Raw genomic sequence first — 16,534 nt, forward strand, 5'->3', positions numbered from 1 at the left:
CGCTGTCATGGGGGATTCTAAGAAGATGCAGAAATCCTGGCTGTAGTCTGCAAGGCTGCTTTGTCCAGCTGTTTTGAATGTAAGATCACTTGGTACTCTGTTTCAGGCAGTCTGGCTTGATCAAACCACATTAATCTGGAAGGAATCCACAGCTTTCCATTTTCTGTGGAAACAAAAATAGAAATCCTTTTCCCCAGTAACTTGTCCTTGAACTTAAATTTTTGAGTCAGAGCATTTTTTTTAATTTATTATTTTACATGTCGATCCCAGTTCCCTCTCTTTCCCTCTCTCCCTCCCTTTTACACTCTCTGCCCTCTCACATACACCCTAACCACACTCCCCTCCCATCCCCCCACCCCAATTCCATATGTAGGGGAATGCCATCCAGTTGGGGTCATGTAGATCTGACAGGTCATGTGAAGTAGGGACTAGGACTTCTCTCCTGTCTCCAGGTTAAGGCAGTTATCCCTCCTTGGGGGATATGTTAGCAAAGTCCTTTTGTGCACCAGGGATACATCCTGGCTCCACTGTCTGAGGTCGCTTAGACTGCTCAGTCCTTCTGGCTGAGACTCATATTCAGGGGGGCCTGAGTCAGTCCCATGCTGGATTCCCAGCTATCAGTCTGGGGGCCCGTTAGCTCCTCCATGCTCAGGTAAGCTGTCTCTATGTGTTTCTGCAGCCTGGTCTTGTTGTTTGCTTGTTTAATGTGCCTGTACTTCTTCCCAATATTGTTCTCCACCCACCTCCTATCAATCATGTTAAAAAATCAGGCCTGTCCCTGGATCAACATCATTTAGTGGCTTCCAACTCACAAGTAATGATCAAAAGCCCAAATTGATCAAGTACTGCCTACCCCATCCCAGGAGACTTCTGTGTTTCTTTTCTTCTCTTGTCCATCTCCCCTTGTCTGTGCTGTAGCATCACTGCTGCATCCTTTCTAGCCCCCTAATAGTCTATGAATAGTCTTGCCTGGTCTCCCTCCTGTTCTTCCACGACTACTTTTTCTCTGACATGTCCTTGACTGTCTCTCTTAGCCCCTCAAGTCTTTACTCAGACCTTAGCTTCCAGTAAGTATAGCCTTTTCCACCCTGCCCTTCCCACTGCCTTTCTACTCTTCTTTTCTCCTACTTTTAAAGCATCCCTCATCTTCTACACCATATAGTTCATTGTGTTTATACCTTATAGTCTGCTTTGTCCCTCTAGACTACAGCATTAGCACCAGGGAGGCAGAGATCTTGATCAGGTTGCTCATTCACATAACCCAAACACACACACACACACACACACACACACACACACACATACACACACACACACACACGCATGCACACACACAATTGTTAAAATAAATATTTTAATCTACATAATTTTTACATTTCCTAGAATATTATAATATGATTGGAATTATATATTATATATCCCATTCAGATTAGCTTCTTTACCTGTGACATATGCTTCCTCCCTATTTTCTCATGGCTTGATAACTCATTCCTTTCAGAACTTCATACTCCATTGTCATGGACCATTGCTTTCATGTTGTATCTAAAGAAACCACCACTGCACTCACCTAGATTTTCTCCTATGTTATCAATGAGAAACTTCATGTCTAGTTAGGATAAATAGTATACAGAACTTCTGGGTTTGTGGGTATTTTTTTGATTTTTTGTGTTTGTTTGTCTGTTTGTTTGTTTGAGGGTCTCTCTATGTACTGCTGGATGTCCTAGAACTCTCTATGTAGACCAGACTGGCCTCTAACTCAAACACCTGCCTCCCAAATACTAGGTATGTGACACTGTGTATAGTTATTCTTATACATTGTAAGATTCAATTTCTTAACATTATGTTGAAGTTTTTGTTTTGTTTTGTTTTGTTTTGTCTATATTCATGACTGAGTTAGTTTGCAGGGTTTTATCCCTTACAATAGCTTTATCTTGTTTTGCTATTAGGATAATGCTGGCCTCATAGCATCAAGAATTATTAAAACTGTTTCTACTGGTATGATTTCTGCCTTGACTGATTGATTAAACTGACCAATAAATGGGGCAGTAGTGGTGCACCCCTTTGATCCCAGCCCTTGGGAGGCAGAGGCAGAAGGGTCTCTGTGAGTTCGAGACCAGCCTGATCTACAAGAGCTAGTTCCAGGATAGCCTCCAAAGCCACAGAGAAACCCTGTCTTGAAAAACAAACAAACAAACAACAACAGAAAAAAAATGACCACTAAATGCACCTTGGCTTTCTATTTTATATGGTTATTAATTACTTATTCAGTTTCTTTAGCAGATACAGGTCTATTCAATTTCTTCTTGGGTACATTTTGGCCAACTGTGTTTTAAGGAATGGGTCCAAGAAACAGGCTTACTTTATCTAGGTTATTGAGTCTGTACCATAAAACTGTTTATAATATTCTTTTGTAAACTCTGTGTGTGTGTATATATGTGTGTGTGTGTGTGTGTGTGTGTGTGTGTGTGTTGTACATTGTGTGTGTGTGCTAAAGATAAGCCAGGGTGTTTAGTATACCAAGAACATTATTCTTTTTTTTTTCTTATTTTTTAATGACTTATTTATTTTTATTTTATACACATTGGTATTTTGCCTGCATGTATGTCTATGTAAGGGTGTTGGATCCCCTGAAACTAGAGTTTCAAACAGTTGTGAGCTGCCATGTGGGTTCTGGGAATTGAACCTGGGTTCTCTGGATGAGTTCTCAACCACTAAGCCGTCCCTCTAGCCCTTTAAGAATATCCTCTACCACTGAGCTACATCCCAGCCTACTTATTTTTTTTTTCTTTATTGTTCCTGGGACCTATAATAGGGTATTCTCATTCATTTTTGAATGAGCACAATTTTTACTTGATTCCAGTATATACTGGGCAAAGTAGTAATTTCATTTCAACCACACTAGCTATCAGCAGTTAGTTTTAGTCCTGGTTAGATTATTACTAGAATCTTGCTTTAGAAAAAAAGAAAATTTAACAGAAAAACCATAAGTCATGCTTGAGCTAGTATAGCCATTAAATAAAAAAAAAAGAACTTTTAGAGATAAAATGATAAAATATGATTGTGCTCTACCTTTTAGAGCCTGAGGCTAAGGCTACAGTCTCTCTGAGACTGTTGATCTGAATTAAACATTTGCCATGAGCCTTTGGTTTATTACAATGAAATGTGCAAATAGACATACACACTAGATGCTTGATCTTCTACTAAATCCAGCAGGAAATCAAATCAGAGAAACACTAGGTTTAGTTTTTAATACAATCCTAAATAGAATAAAACTATGTTTTCTTATACTGAATAAACAAATAACACAACACAGAATTTATTTCTAACTCTTTCTATAGTCAGAGAAGCCACAACTGAATTTAAATTCCTGTTGCAATATCAATTAACTGTGTAATGTTATGCAATTTACTTAACTCTAAGTCTACTTTTTAACACTATTAAGTGGTAATAATTATATATACCTTCCTGGACCATCTTATATGCAAATTATATTTTATATATCATATACACAGAAGTATATGCCTTCCGCTTAAGTGATTAAAAATGGTTAGCTATCATTATGCTCTGTAAATGAAATTCGGAATCATTTTCCTCTTTTGATAAAGACCCATGACAAATAATCAAGGAAAAGAAGAAAATTGATATAGGGGAGGCCGAGAAAATGACTCAGTTGATAAAAGTGCTTGCCTAGAAGACACAAGAACCTGAGTTCAATTCCCAGAACCCATATTTTTAAAAAGTCAGCAACATTTGTAATCCCAGTGATGAGGAGGAAGGAGCAGACAGATCCTGGGGCTCAATGGCCAGTCACCCTAACCTAACAGGTGAGCTCTAGACTAATGAAAGACCCTGCCTCAAAACTAGGTGACACCCAACATCTTCCTCTGGCTTCCACACATAATCAGGCTCCTGAACACAGATGTACATGTGAGCACGGATACACACAGAGTTACCCACATATTTTTAAAGTAAATAAATAGAATTTTATGTTACTTAGAAGGAAAGCCATCTTTTGGTCAAATATCAATTTTTTCTTTTATTTCAGTATATATTTTCTACTTCTCCATATTATTAACTGAACATTTCTTTTTAATAATACAAAGTACATGCAAGGAATAAGCTTACTCCTCTTTGTTAGGTGAAATCATGGGGAAATAATTACAGTTAAAAAGTATTTAAGAGGTTGGGGTAATTTAAGAGGTCGTAACTTAATTTGAATATGTCATTTTTTTTAGACTTCAGACAGTATAAAGACTTTAATTAAAAAAAAAAAAATAGAAATCCCCAGGGCCACAATAATTCTGTTTTGAAGGTACTGACATTTAACTCCAGAACTCTCATCTAGCATTTATCTTCATGCTTGACTGCTACTTTTTATACTGTGTTCATCAACTGTTAACCTCTAACTGTAGAACATAAGCTGTCAACTCCTTTAATACCACATTGCCTTTCCCCAACACACTTCTTTCTCCTCTCAACTCCACAATGTAGTCCTGTAATTTGGGGTTAAGTCAGTTGTCCATGATTACATTGTAATAACTTTGACAGGAATATTTAAAAGCTCCAACATCAGTAGATATGTGGTTTCATAAACACTTGTCCTTCAAACATTGAATCATGAATTTAAGTCTTGTAGTCAAGGTTCAGCCTTGTCTAACCTAGACTTCCTAAATTTACTTGACTACCTGATATTTTTCTGTGTAATGATTTTTAAAGGAACATCATTAGCATATGTATAATACAGTTGGAGGGTGCCAGATTAGAAAGACATTCCCTGCCACAAAGCAGCAAGGGAGCACTAGAGTGAGAAACTTTGGGAAGCCAGGCACTCTCCATTACCAGAGGTCTTTAAAACAGGACATCTGTTTTAGGCATAGTTCTGTTTGAACAATAGGACTCTGCTGGTGTTTCTTCCTCTTCCTGTCCCCCAGGGGCCGCATTGGAGGCTTTTAGCCCACCTTTTATATGATAATAGGACTCTGACTACTATTATGTACAAAAGTTACAACTATTGTTTATTTAGAGCTTAGTAAGTATCTGTCCTTATGATAGGTTTTTACATATATTGTCTCATTAATCTTCAGAACAGAACAAGGTAGCATTATTTTACAGATAGAGAAATTAGTCATAGAGAGATCATGAAACTAAGACCTCCAAGGAAGAATTTGCATCTGGGCATCAGACGTAACAATGCTCCTTCCTACTTTATTGTTATTGTTCAGAAAACAACCTACAAAATTAACAAATATGTTAGGTTTATCTGTATTTATTATGTGAAAACAGACCACCACAATGCTTAATCTATTAGATGAAGCACTCCTTCAGCCTTCCTATTCATTTGAAAGTTATTATTTTTGTTAATGTAGTGCATACTTTTCTCTTCACTGTGACCAAGTGCCTGGTAAGAAATGACCTAGAGGAAGAAGGATTTATTGGGGATCCTAGTTTAAGAAGTATCACTATGGCTAGAAATGGCAGTAAGCAGCTCAGACTCAAGTCCTCACCACTTGGATAGGAACCAGAAAAAAGACTGGAGGATGGAATGGGGCTGGGCTAAAACCCTCAAGGCCCACCCCTCAATAGCCTGCTTGCTCCAGTAGGCCCCACCTCCTTAAATGTTCCAAAATTGTGCATGGTAGCTGGGTACCAAGTGCTTCAACATATGTGGAGTTCATTTCACATTCAAACCAGAACAGGAACAACTCTGTTGCTTATTTTTTCTGCATTTTATTCTGTGACAATCTGTCATCTGGTAAATGGTTTCTTGCATGAGGCTTTTGAAATTTGATGTGACTTATATATATTAATTAAGACCAAATACATCTTGATCTCTAAAAACTGGTTTCCAATAAAAGTCTCTTTTTCAACATATTATATCAATATAGTAACAACATCATGAAGCTCAAATGATGCTGAGCTAGAAGACAGAAAAGATATATTCTTGTCCACCCAGTCTCTCACTGACTGTGTTCATAAGCAGATCATTATGCCCATCTTCTTTTACTGTCAATTGGGGAACAACAATTATTTCAAAATAGCTTTTTCCCTTGTAATGTTTCAGGACAATTTTTGTCTCTGGATGTTGGCTCACATAATTCCCAAGTTAGTTTGTACTATGCTGTGATTTACACAGATCAGTAAGGAAGGGATGACTGGGTAAACAAGTGGGAGCCATACTTGTGAGTACCATGATATTAACTAAAACAAGAAGACATTGAAAATCCATGGTTAAGTCTCTTGAAAGTCATCACTAACCAAGTTACTGAGCTCTAGAGAATCTATGAGATGCTGCTACATTGCTTCATTACCCATCTGAATCTGTTTCTCTGAGTTACCCTTTAGCATTCATCACCAGCATCCTATGTTAGCCTGGCCCAGCAAGAATTGTTGAAGTGTGTTGATGTTTAGTGTGGACATGGAAGATCAGGAAGATCCTAGCAGAATGGTTTAGTTTAGGAGGTTAAGTGTGTGGTACAGAGCTTCAGACATTTGTGCACAACACCCAGCTCTTCCTAATAATGGTCCATAAATTCCTTTTGTATCTGTGCCATATTTCCCTCAAAGCTTTCAGGGCTGGTATTCGAACTCAGCTTCATGTATGTTAGACAAGTATTATATCACTGAAATACATCTTCAGCGATTTATTATTCCTCTTTAAGAATTTTGAGTACATGATGGTACATGCCTGTAATCTCAGTTCTCAGGAGGCAGAGGAAGAGGGATCTCTGAGTTCAAGGCCAGTCTAGTCTACAAAGTGAGTTCCAGGATACCCATGGCTGTGCAGTATGACCCTGTCAAAACAGAAAAATAATAAAAAAAAAATTATGAGTATCCTGTACCGAGCTGTTGTGAGGATTAAAAGAGATCATTCCAGTCCTGTATCTAGTATAATCATTACCAAAAACTCAGGGGTCTACTAATATCAACCATTATAATTACTGAAGGGGTACATTAGCTCAGATGTCCTTTTTTTCTTCCTCTCTTTGGGTGTTGGAAATTGAACCCAGGATCTTGTACATGCTGAGCAAGCACTCTACCACTGAGCTGTAATCCCAACCTCATAGAACTTTATATCCTGACTTTTAAAACAATCAACATATAGATTTGATGTTGTCATTTACCTTTTTACCTTTTTTTTCCCCTGTATTGGGGATTGAACCTGTAACTTCACTCTTGCCAAGCAAACTCTCTACTACTAAATCACACCCTAGCACTCCCCAGATTTCTAGTAGTTTTTCTTTCCCTAGAGAACAACAGACTATCCCAAAAGCAAACCATATAGTCCTGGTTCTTGATTTCTTAATCTGGTATCTTTCTCACCCACTTCCATACTCCCAAATAGAGCCTAATCGATTAGAGAAGTCACTTTACTCTTGCATGAAATCAATTATGCTTTTGTTTGAAATGCATTATACTTTGGAGTAGTATGAGAAGGCTTCTCATTAACCATAACAGAATTGAAAGCCAAGCTTGAAGGTCAAAAAGAAATAGCATAGAGCTGTGTCACTGCACACAGAGTGTGTCTAAAGACTTTTTTGAAAGGTTGTGAAATTGAAGGCTATGCCCTGAGGCAACAGGACTCATGTCACCCAGCTGGAAAGTTAAAACACTGAATTATTCCTAAGATGGACTGTTGTTCATGCAAATATTTTGTCCATTTGCTCTTTCATGGGTAATTGCACGGCGTAACAAAAAACACCTACTAGACTTACGGCTTGGCAGCAACAGAAGCTTATGTTTTCTAGAGACAAAATAAGAAGCAGCTTTCCTGAACCATCTCTAAGTCAAAGTAAAATAAAGCATGTTTGGATCCTGTGCCTTCCAGTAACCATGTCCATGGAGTAATACTGTTGAGGTCAAAGTGTCCCAGAATACAGAAAAGGGAGAGAGGGAAAGCATCTATTTCAGCAATATGTCTTCTTGGAGATGAAGAGACAAATGCTTTTCTTTCTTCTTCATCCTCCCTTCTTAGGAAAATAAGGAAACCTTCACTAAGGTATAGCTCAGTAATGAGGCAAGTCTGGGTTGAGTGTCCAGTATGATAAAAGAAGAAGGGTACCAAGTTTTAATCTTCCTGATAGTTGCCAAAGGGAAAAGACTAAAACATGGGTTTAGAGCAGAGTTTGAGCTCTTGCTGTGTCTTAGTTTTAATACCAAAATTTAATCTTTTCAGGGGAGCTTACATCTTGACAAAACTAAACCATTGAGAAAGTATCTATTTTTTTCTTCCTTCTCAGCAAAATAAGAAGTCATTCTATTCTTCCCCATATAACATTATCACTTAATTGGCAAGTGTTTAGAACACAATAACCATGCAGAAGGACTAATGAAAAACAGGATGATAAAGTGTCTCTTCATTCCAGACAGCATGCAAATGCTATAGAGTCCATGGCATTTATATCTATATATTTATATCTATAGTAGTAATATTATATAAATGTTATATCTATAGTATAGATACTAAAGCAGATCAGAAATTATGTCATCATTAAAGAAGATGAGGATTCATGGAAGGTTTCATAGAGAAAGTAGTATTTAGCTTTGAAAGACAAAGAGAAGTTCATAAAAGCATAACCATACTGGCTTATCAGTAGTCACAGGTGTGCCACACTAGCACAGGACAGTAACAAGGGGACACCCTATGTCTCAGGTAAGATGCTATATAAAAGTTTTCCCTTCACTTAATTTTAAATAAAACTAAAATGTATTTTTGAAAATTTATAGCCAGACCTGATTGTGCACACTTGTAAAGCCAGTGCTCAGATGGAGGACTAGGAAAATGATAGAGCAGTTGCCTAGCATGTGCAAAGCCCTGGGACCCATTCCCAAATAGAAAAAGAATTCAAACAATAAAAATGATGAATGACCAGTTTTTTCCTGCAACTTAGGTATCTTTGCATCCTTGTTTTCACTTCTGTACAGAGGCATACCCACTACCTTTAACTCACTCCATCAGTCACAATAGATGTCATAGGAAACATCCAACTTTAAGGATATTATTATCTGAACAAGAAAAGACATCTTTTGAAATGAAAATACTAATACAGAGATGAAAATTAATCATGCTACAAAGGGTGGCAAAGTGAATGAAGTGACTTGGGCTAGGGCCATGTAGATGAATTTTGAAGCAAATGACATACTTTGATGGGTGCTCCTGCTAATTAGGAGCAAAGACTTCTTTCTAGATGTCATTGAGACCAGGACGTCCTCTAAGTTATCACTGATGCACATTCCTCTTTTTTGGTGTGCAGTGTTTATACTGTAACACAGATAACTGAAGGTTGTTTGGGTACTTATTATGCAGATATTTGGCATGGAAACCCAAATGTTGCCTAATGAGGCCTCTTGCAGCCACAAAGCACATCCACAGAGCCAGTCTCCTTATTTGTATCTACAAGGCACTTTGTTTTTCATGAAGACCATAGCTGAACCTCTTCATCTCATACAGCCTTTGTGTGTGGTGGGGGGGGGGGGGGAACCTTAGTTTTCTGCATGCTGAGAAAAAGCAAGAGAACCATTCCCTGATTCCAGAACATTTTTATCAGTGAGAGAATATTTGAAAGGATAAAGTTTCTGAGCCAGCCTTCAGTTTGAATTGCCCACACCTACCTAGCCCATGGACCTTAGGCAAGTCATGTAACCTGACAAGGCAAGTCCTTTCTCATTGGTCTATAAAGTGAAGGTATTTCAGCACTCATGGAAGGAAAGGTAGAAGTGTCTGGTATATGGGAGGTACTCAGTGGCTCTGTTTGTTTCTCTCCTCCCCTGTTCCCTCTGCCAAAAGTTCATAGTTATTTCTTCCAGGCATCAAGTCATTTAATGTTTAATAGATAAATATTTAATGAGCATCTCCTTAGTGATTAAAACCTTTGTCAAATGGTGCTAAAATGACTACAGCCAAGATAAAAACGTATGAGCCCATTTCTTTGTCACCGGGGTTAACAATCTTGAATTTACACAACTCTGAAGTAGTGCTTACTTTTCTAGGCACTGCTTTGAATGCTGATCTCATTTCAAGTAAACAAAGTCATACTTACAATTATGTAGACTTATAGTCTATATATTTCATATTTAGTACTTGGGACCCAAATAGCTCAGAGCTTTGTTTTACTTACTCTGATAGAAAATCATACATAGGAAAAATGCACATTTGCTGCTCTTCCAGAGGTCCCTGCTTCAGTTCCCAGCACCTAAATGGCAGTTAATAATTTCCAGTAACTCCAGTTCGGGGTGAACTGACACAATCTTCTAGCCTCTGCAGGCACTAAGCATGTACATGGTACACATACATATATGTAGGCAAATATCCATGCACATAAAATAAAAATGTATTTTTTAAAAGACCCAGGCATGGTAACACACACTTTTGATCCCAGCATCTAGGAGGCAAAGGTAGAAAAGAAAAAAAAAGAGAAAGAGAAGAATCTCAAATACACAGGGCTAGGAGAAGGATGGCTCAGCCAGTAAAATGCTTGTAAGCATGAGTTCAATACCCAGAACCCACATAAAAATACCATACATACAAGTACACACTTGTATTCCTGGCACTTGAAAGGTGGGGAAAAAAAGATCTCCAGTACTTAACACTAGCCATTCTAGCCTAACTAAACTTCAGGCCACAAGAGACCCAATTTCAAAGGTTGTGGAAGGTGTTCTTGAGGATGACACCTCCACGTGCACAGGCATACATGTGATTGGTCATGTGTGTGCATACACACACGTGCACATATACACACACTCACACTCACACTCAAATATACACACAAGAAAACTGCAAATTAGTAACAAAACACCAACGATATCAGTCTAAGACAATGCACAAAGGCTATTCATAACGATTTCTAAAAAGAAAGCAAACAAATTGTCAACAGGTATATGAAAAAGTGTTCAACATCACTAATCCCTGGGGAAAATACAAATCAAAGCTACAATAAAATATACTGTTCCACACCTGTTAGAATGGCTGGTACACAAAGAGAAGAAATGATGTGGAACAATAGAAACCTTTTTGGTGATGTATACTGTATACTGTGAAGCCATTATAGAACACATGTGGAGATCTTAGAAAATCAAAAGTAGAAACTCCAGGTGATTAGCAGTCCAACTGCTAGACATATGGCCAGGGAAAAACACTATCAAGATTTCTATGCTCCCACATACATTATGACACTATTCACTATAGCTAAAAGATGAAATTGATGTAAGAATCTAAGACATATAAACAAGTAAAAATAAACAGCAACAAAACCTCTGTGGTATGTATAGACACACATATGCCAAATATACACACATGTATATGCGTGCACACACATATACATATACTGGAGTACTGTATGGCCTTTTAAAAAGAGAAAAGTCTGTCCTTTGTGGCAATATAGATGACCCAAAAGAACATTATGCTAAGGGAAATAGGCCAGAAGCAGGAAAGCAAATGCCATATACTCTTCCTGGTTACTGAGGACTGGGCATAAGGGAAATGGGAAGACTGGTCAGAGTTTCCATTAAGCTCTGGATATCTGATGGACAACAAGATGATTACAGTTAGGAATACTGTATCATATAGTTGAAATTTGCTAAGAAGCATTCTTAAGTTTTCTCAACACAGAGACAATGATAATTCTATGAAGTGATGGGTGTGTTAATTAAATTGATGATGGTAATTATTTCACAGTGCATACGTATATCAAAACATCTCTATGGTGATCATTTAAATAGTTTATCAGTTATATCCTAATAAAAGTGGAAGCAGTTTGAAGTAAGAAAAATAACCATTACTAGATCCAGCTGATGACCTTCTGTAGAGAACAATGTGAGCAGAGCTCACATTTAGATGGGTTTCATGTAGCTATACACTGTGGATATCTGCTAGTATACTCAAGTAAAAGCTGACTTCCTTCTCACTGTAAAACCATCTGGATGGTGCTGGGAAGGTGTAATGCACTCCTCCCTCCTTGGGTAGTATGAGTGAACTCAGTTCCCTCTCTATATGTCCTAGAGGACTGCTTTCTCCTACAGAACTAGACTCATGGCCTGTTCTTTTTCCCATTTCAGAAATTACCATGGTTGACACAGAGATGCCATTCTGGCCTACCAACTTCGGAATCAGCTCTGTGGACCTCTCTGTGATGGATGACCACTCCCATTCCTTTGACATCAAGCCCTTTACCACAGTTGATTTCTCCAGCATTTCTGCTCCACACTATGAAGACATTCCATTCACAAGAGCTGACCCAATGGTTGCTGATTACAAATATGACCTGAAGCTCCAAGAATACCAAAGTATGTTAACTTTTCAGATGACTAAGACATACATGAAGACAGCACATGAATGTCTTTTCCCAACTTTTTTTCTCCTTTCCTTCCCCTCCCTCCTTTCTTTCCTTTCTTGATGCCTTCTTGGGAGCATGTCTAACATGATCACATTGCCAGTTGTGTCTTAGGCTGAGAGTCCATGCTGTAAACTTTGAATTCTTCCAGCTTCTTATTAGTTAATAAGTCACAGTTGTAGACCAACTCTTACCACCACTAAGTTACTATTATAGTTATATATTTTTTCTAATCTGTACTTTGTGACATTTACCCCAAACCCAGTTTGGGGCACAAATTTACATTTTTTAACACTGTAACTGATTAATAGATCATCATGCCATTAAGTAAATTACCATCAAACATCAGACTTTAAAAAAAAAAAAACAGAACTGAACTTTTCAAGATAAAGTATCATTTCTGTGATGCTGTTTCCTTGATTTTTATCTTGTGGGCTGATGTGCTGGTTTTCCAGAGTCACCCCTGTGTCACTGGCAATCATTACCTGATGATAAGTAAGAACTTCCTGTAATTTCTAGTTATTTTCTTTAGATAGATAGTATATGTGGTTGTATTTATCTGTGTGGTTCTGGGTTAAAGCCTAATATGGAAATTCGATAGGCCTGAGCCACCAGCAAAGGCAGTACTTGCTTCACATAGGTTTCTCCCGCTCTCTGTCACAGATCACTTTACAAACCACCTTTTGACTCAGCTCTGTTGATAGCCTGGCACCTCAGGCTGGGCTCATTGGGACATTTTCTCAGCCATATTCCTTCTGTGTTGCTTTTTCAAGGAAGCTTTAAAACTACTTCTAAAGTGCAACATTTCAGTGAAACTCATAATAACAGAATGAGTACCAGATGCACACCATCCTTTTGCCAAATAAGCTGCATGGCTTCAAACCTGGAGCAGCGTCTGTGGTGTGTGGGGGTTGGGGGGAAAGACTTAATTCCCTCCATCTTAATTCTGTTCCCAATTTATTTGTGCAGGTGAGGTTCTGGGGTGTTGGGACTTGCCTGAGATGATAAAGTCTTACTTTTTCCTATCTGAGCACCAGTGTCTTTTCATGCTCTCCAACACCTCTCCTCAGAGATAGTAAAGTTATGGCATGAAAATATGAAGGCTACCATGGGAAGCCACTATGTCTTTTTAGGATTGTTTGCCATGAGATAACCATCTTCTCAAATTTCCTAATGCACAGGTGCGATCAAAGTAGAACCTGCATCCCCACCTTATTATTCTGAAAAGAGCCAGCTCTACAACAGGCCTCATGAAGAGCCTTCCAACTCTCTCATGGCCATTGAGTGTCGAGTTTGTGGGGATAAAGCATCAGGCTTCCACTATGGAGTTCATGCTTGTGAAGGATGCAAGGTAAAAATAGATTTTAAAAAATCATCCAAGAATTTTCTGAAATTTTGCCTATTCCATTTCCTGTTGCAAACTCACTGTAAAAAAAAAAAATTAAGATAAAATTGTGACTTTTGTTTGGCAAAACTCATTCCTCAAGTAATATAATATTTGAAAATCTAAGAAAAGCTGATAAAGACAGGGTTATTCTGCCCCTCTTCCCTTCTCCAAAATGACTCTTGAGACACTCATCTAAGTGTATCTTGCAGAATCTTTTTTTTAAAGGACTTGTCCAAGGTGTCACAGCAAGACAGCGAGTGGTGAGCCAGCATCAGAACCTAAATTCTCTGATTTCCCTAGTGTGTTTTTCACCATGCTATGTGTTCTCTTACACAAGTAAGGTTTCACAAGTTATATATGTGTATTGTTTGATCCATAGACTAATGCTATAATATCGAGCATATTTCTTTATTGTTGCTATAAAAATTGTGAATCAAAGGCATGGGGTCACCAGAGTAAGGGCTTCAGTGGTAGAGCAGGTACAAGGCCCTGAATTTCATCCTCAGGACTGCAAACAGAAAAACAAAATTATGGATTAGTAAGGTTTGTCCCTACTAAGCCCTAAACTAGTGCTGTGTTTCCTTGGCCCTGAGACAGCCTAAGTCTGTGCAAATAGGCAAAAAGAGCCAACTATATACTTCCTTTGTGAAAGAGTACTTTAGGAAGTTAGTGATATGCTGCCCCAATTATAAGGAAAATATGTGAATACATTCATGTTTTATATAGTTTTAAAATAATATTTAACTTATCATATGCCCATAGATACATTGTTTATCGGTATTTGTCTTATAAATACTGGGGGATGTGGTAGTGCATGCCTTTAATACTAGCATTCAAGAGCAGAGGCAGGAGCATTTCTGTGAGTTCAAGGTCAATAAATGAAGTAAGTACTGCTTCACTTGAGCTTTCTCTGGCTAATAAGGATGAAGCACACCAAGCAGGCATGAGTCAGGACTTCTAGGTTCTAGATGGACAATAGGCCAAAAAGAGAAAGTAGTTTTTATTAAATCCTTACCCCCGACAGACATTGTGTGTGTGTGTGTGTGTGTGTGTGTGTGTGTGTGTGTGTGTGTGTGTGTAACCACATTCTACAAACATTTTCTCATCTGTAAAACAATGAAATTCAAATTTGGGTGATTTCTAAGTATTTCTTTCTTTTAGTCCAAAAGCAATTTAATATGTTAAAAAAGACACAAGCCAGAGTCACCTCTGCCACTTTCTCAGTCATAGCCTGCTAGTCACATAAACGTTTTAGCCCTCAGTCACCTCATGTAGAAAATTATTTGATTAGGTTAGCAGCCAAAGTCTTACACATCTCTAAGGTTTGAATTTCAAAATGAGTCCTTGAAACACTCCTGGCAAGAGATGCTTTCATTTAAAATACTAAAGCTCATTCATGAGCCTGGCGTGATGGCACATGTCTGTGATCCGCACTCACAAGAGGTGGAGGCAGAGGACGAGCAAGAGGCCTTGTTTCAAAAAACAGAAATAATGAAAAAAATCACTCTATGATTAAAATAGCTATGAAATCAAATCATATGAACAATCAATAATCCAAGATCCCTGTACATAAGAGCATGCCATTGTATTTAATGAGTAAGGGTTACACAATTTTTTGTTGTTGTTGTTGTTGTTGTTACTGAATTCTGAAACACATTTATCTGAAGAAACCACTCAGTTTGGGTCATGCTGGTCATATACACTGATGAGTGTGAACTGTCTGATTGCTCAGACTTCATAGCAATGTATTTCCCATATGTTGGTCAAGTGCCTAGAAAATTGGAACCTACAAGCAAGTAACTCCACCCTAGTTCTAGTCACATATTCATAGGAGTTAACATTGGTGAGGATGACTGAGAATTGAAAGTTAGCCACATTTTCAGTATTTGGTGATAGTCATAAAAGTTATGCCCTGAAGACACTAAAACACAGAAGACAAAGCAAGCAAAAAAGAAAGAGGAAGAAATTCCAAAGGCCTTCATGTAGTGATCAGGTGGGTGTAGACGGGTACTGGAGGTGTAGCTTAGTGATACAGCACCTGCCTAGCATGTACAAGGCTGAATTCCATCTCCTGCAGTGCCAAACAAAACAAGCAGGCAAGAAAAACAGGGTGGAAGCCATAGATGGAGAGTAAACAATAAAACCGTCAAAATGCAGGTAAGTCCTTACCTACCATAAACAAAACCAACCAAGCAAAAACAGTACAAGAAAACTAGGAGTATTAAATTTAACTGTAATAATTTGCAAGCCTCCCAAAATGTAGGAGATGGGATTCCTAGACAAAAATGGAAGAGCTGTGATTTCCTAGGAAGGGAAAATAGACATATACACACATTATTTTATTTTTTTGAGACAGACTTCAAACTCACAATCTTCCTTCCTTTGCCCACCTTGCTGGGATTGCAGGCCTGTGACACCACCCCTAGCAGGAGACCTTTCTAAAGATGAGAAAACATTAATGGAGGAAAAGCATAATGGTGCATATGTATAATGATGGCATAATGGGACCCATTGGTGTGGGGAGGGAGTATTTAAATTAATAACAGAAATGTAAAAATACTAATGAAACAATGTGATTGGCTTCTTTATGTCAAAGTTCTCAAAGTCAACACAGGGCCTCAGGAGTCCATGAGACTCTTTCAAGGCAGCCATGGGTTTGAAATTATTCCATGGTATTAACGCTGTTTATTCACCTCCCCACTCTCATTCTCTCACAAGTATAATTGCAATGTTATAGAAACCGGGGGGTGATGATGACACTGGTATCTAGTGGAATGTTTGCTCTATGCCCTTGCATGTGATTTCTCTGTTGGATGCTGGT

The 16,534-nt window shown here is 38.2% G+C and overlaps 1 protein-coding gene across 6 annotated transcripts in view; it reads left to right on the forward strand.

Annotated features, from left to right (window-relative positions):
• Positions 1 to 16,534, forward strand: part of Pparg (peroxisome proliferator activated receptor gamma) — a 128,844-nt gene that overhangs the window by 65,588 nt on the left and 46,722 nt on the right. For all 6 annotated transcript variants that reach the window (XM_051203877.1, XM_051203874.1, XM_051203879.1 and 3 more), the window contains 2 exons: positions 12,052 to 12,279; positions 13,508 to 13,677. In XM_051203877.1, the coding sequence (XP_051059834.1) occupies positions 12,060 to 12,279; positions 13,508 to 13,677 (390 nt within the window). In that variant the 5' untranslated portion in view covers positions 12,052 to 12,059. The remainder of the gene's footprint in view (positions 1 to 12,051; positions 12,280 to 13,507; positions 13,678 to 16,534) is intronic.

The sequence above is a fragment of the Phodopus roborovskii genome, unplaced genomic scaffold (genome assembly GCF_943737965.1).
Source record: "Phodopus roborovskii unplaced genomic scaffold, PHOROB, whole genome shotgun sequence".
In the NCBI taxonomy this organism is placed as follows: Eukaryota; Metazoa; Chordata; class Mammalia; order Rodentia; family Cricetidae; genus Phodopus; species Phodopus roborovskii.